The 3,586-nt window shown below is 49.9% G+C and overlaps 1 protein-coding gene across 1 annotated transcript; it reads left to right on the forward strand.

Moving 5' to 3' along the window:
• The first annotated feature begins 354 nt into the window (after window positions 1–354).
• On the forward strand, window positions 355–2,488 carry LOC106812868 (tubulin alpha-1 chain-like). The gene is made up of 3 exons (XM_014816862.1): window positions 355–571; window positions 749–897; window positions 1,268–2,488. Exons 1-3 carry the CDS (start codon window positions 517–519, stop codon window positions 2,246–2,248), a joined length of 1,185 nt encoding a protein of 394 aa, XP_014672348.1. The 5' UTR covers window positions 355–516; the 3' UTR covers window positions 2,249–2,488.
• The last annotated feature ends 1,098 nt before the right edge of the window (window positions 2,489–3,586 follow it).

Here is a 3,586-nt window from a genome sequence, read left to right on the forward strand (position 1 = left end):
GGTGTAAACGCTGTTACAAAGCTCCTTCCCCCACCCATCTAGCCTTCCTGTTATCATAAACAGATGGATGATATGTTAGGGTGTAAACGCTGCTACACTGCTCCTTCCCCCACCCATCTAGCCTTCCTGTTTTTCATAAACAGATGGATGATATGTTAGGGTGTAAACGCTGTTACAATGCTCCTTCCCCCACCCATCTAGCCTTCCTGTTATCATAAACAGATGGATGATATGTTAGAGTGTAAACGCTGTTACACTGCTCCTTCCCCCATCCATCTAGCCTTCCTGTTATCATAAACAAGTGGATGATATTTTAGGATTTAATCGCTGTTACTCCGCTCTCCTTCCCCCATCTAGCGGGAATGCATCTCCATCCACGTCGGACAAGCCGGCGCGCAGATCGGTAACGCTTGCTGGGAGCTCTACTGCCTGGAGCACGGCATCGGAAAGGATGGCATCAAGCCGGACAGCGCCGTCGCCGACGATTCCTTCAACACGTTCTTCTCGGAGACGGGCATGGGCAAGCACGTGCCTCGCGCCGTGTTTACCGACCTGGAGCCTACCGTCATCGGTACGTGACGTCACACCGCGCGTCGCCGCTGTTGTACTCGCAGTGGACGAGATTTTTCAGTATCATCATCATCATCATCATCATCACCACCATCGTCATCATCATCAGCGCCATCATCATCATCATCATCATCATCACACATTATTTCATCATTTATCGTGTTATTTTTTCTCACAGACGAGATTCGCAAGGGGCCGTACCGGCAGCTCTTTCATCCCGAGCAGCTGATTACGGGTAAAGAGGACGCCGCTAACAACTATGCTCGCGGCCACTACACCGTCGGCAAGGAGATCATCGATGTCGCCATGGAGAGAATCCGTAAACTGGTGCGTGCGCGAGACTGCTGCCGCGGAGTAGCGATCCATATACACAAGTACACCTCATTCCACGCTGTAAACTCATTACACACGCCCACCGTCTATACAGCTAATTCTACGTCCACCTACTCGCACGCGCTATCAGGCTGGGCTGCCCATTCTACGAGCTTTCGACGCGATTTAGGCTCTACAGAAACAACATAAATAATAATATAAATGATAATAATAATTATAATAATAATAACATAAACAACAACAACAACAACAACACCAATAATAATAATAAGAAGAAGAAGAAGAAGAAGAATCTCTCTTCGTGACTGAAGGATAGGCCTACAACCGATCTCTTGTATCATAGAATTTCTTCTCCCTTTTCCAGGCGGACCAATGCAGCGGCTTGCAGGGATTCCTCATCTTCCACAGCTTTGGAGGAGGAACCGGTTCCGGATTTGCGTCCCTCTTGATGGAGCGCTTGTCCGTGGACTACGGAAAGAAGTCCAAGTTGGAGTTTGCCATCTACCCGGCCCCGCAGGTGTCCACGGCCGTCGTCGAGCCGTACAACTCTATCCTGACCACACACACGACGCTCGACCACTCCGACTGCGCCTTCATGGTCGACAACGAAGCCATCTACGATCTATGCAGGGTCAAGCTGGACATCGCACGTCCTACCTACACCAACCTGAACCGCCTCATCAGCCAGATCGTATCCTCCATCACCGCCTCCCTGCGCTTCGACGGTGCCCTCAATGTTGACCTGACCGAGTTCCAGACCAACCTGGTGCCGTACCCTCGCATCCACTTTCCGCTGGTCACCTACGCGCCCATCATCTCCGCCGATAGAGCCGGACACGAGCAGCTGTCCGTTATGGAGCTAACGAATGCCTGCTTTGAGGCAAACAATCAGATGGTGAAGTGCGACCCGCGCCACGGCAAGTACATGGCCTGCTGCCTGCTCTACCGCGGCGACGTCGTGCCCAAGGACGTCAACAGCGCCATCGCCAATATCAAGACGAAGCGCTCGATCCAGTTCGTCGACTGGTGTCCGACCGGATTCAAGGTCGGAATCAACTACCAACCGCCGACCGTTGTTCCCGGAGCCGATCTCGCCAAGGTTCAGCGTGCAGTCTGCATGCTGAGCAACACCACGGCCATCGCTGAGGCGTGGGCGCGTCTTAACCACAAGTTCGACCTGATGTACGCCAAGCGCGCCTTCGTGCACTGGTACGTCGGAGAGGGCATGGAGGAGGGAGAGTTTGCCGAAGCGAGGGAGGATCTGGCGGCGCTGGAGAAGGATTACGAGGAGGTGGGCCTGGACTCGGGAGAGGATGGCGACGAGGACGATCTCGAAGAATATTAGTTCGGCGCTTATATAACGATATCGTGAATTAAAGAGAAAGCAAAACAAAAAGTAAACAATGCAGATTTCATCGTGAAAATTCACGCTTTTTTAATTGTCATAACCGCTAAATTGTATCGTCGCAATTTTAGCAACAGACGCTACAATCAAATACGTGAAATACGATGTTTATACCTATTTTTCAACATTTCCTGTGGTAATTCCTTTTCATACGTGAAAAAATAAATGCTTAATAACGTGTTCGCTGTTTTGTGTTGGTCTCCGTGTGCGCGCGCGCGCGTGTGTGTGTGTGTGCGTGCGTGCGTACGTACGTACGTGGGAGAGTGCGTGTGCTTGCGTGTGTACGTGTGTGTGTATGTGTGCTTGCTTATGCCTGTATGTGCGTGTGTGTACGTGTGTGGGTGCGCAGTGCGTGTATGTGGGTGGCTATGCCTGTATGTGCGTGTGTGTGCGTGTGTGGGTGCGCAGTGCGTGTATGTGGGTGGCTATGCCTGTATGTGCGTGTGTGTGCGTGTGTGGGTGCGCAGTGCGTGTATGTGTGTGTGTGTGCGTGTGTGGGTGCGCAGTGCGTGTATGTGCGTGTGTGGGTGCGCAGTGCGTGTATGTGGGTGTGTGTGTGCGTGTGTGGGTGCGCAGTGCGTGTATGTGGGTGGCTATGCTTCATCGCTCACTTCGCTCAGTTATCAGTCACATAAAAGTTATAGAATTTAATATTGCAATAATAGACGGAGGTAAGGATTTTATGTGATTTATGACTCTAAACTTTGCGTAATTTAAATTTGGGCCAAACGACGTTTTTAAAGTTAACCATGGTAACAAAACAAAAATAAAACAAATACACAGAGAAGTGATAGAGGTACACGAGTGTAAAACAGAGCGGGTCCTGCATCGTCCATCATCGGACCATTGTTATTAGTATAATGTATTACCCTAAATACTAAACACGAAAACACATTAATTAGAACCGACGTTAGCACAGTAACAGTTTAACTAATTAAATGTATTTGTTTAGCTTACATATCTCGTAATTGATTTACCGACTCAGAACCACGCGAGCAGGACGGCAGGGAAGAACACGTAGAACAGTGACGCCATGATGGATTCCACGCCATTGCAGTAATCTTCCGAGTCGCAATAGCAGCCGTTGCCATTTAATCCCTCCGTAACCGTTTCGTTGTTGCAGCCTATCACCACCGGCCCGGGCTGCGCTAAACTTTTACATCCCCAGCCTAATCTGGAGGTGAATATCAAATCTGAAACAGAAGGTGATCGAGTGAGCGTTTATAACGGCGGATGTTTTAACATAGCTAGCGAGTGTTGGACTGCGCATCCCTAACG

The sequence above is a fragment of the Priapulus caudatus genome, unplaced genomic scaffold, assembly GCF_000485595.1.
Source record: "Priapulus caudatus unplaced genomic scaffold, Priapulus_caudatus-5.0.1 Scaffold695, whole genome shotgun sequence".
Lineage (NCBI taxonomy): Eukaryota > Metazoa > Priapulida > Priapulimorpha > Priapulimorphida > Priapulidae > Priapulus > Priapulus caudatus.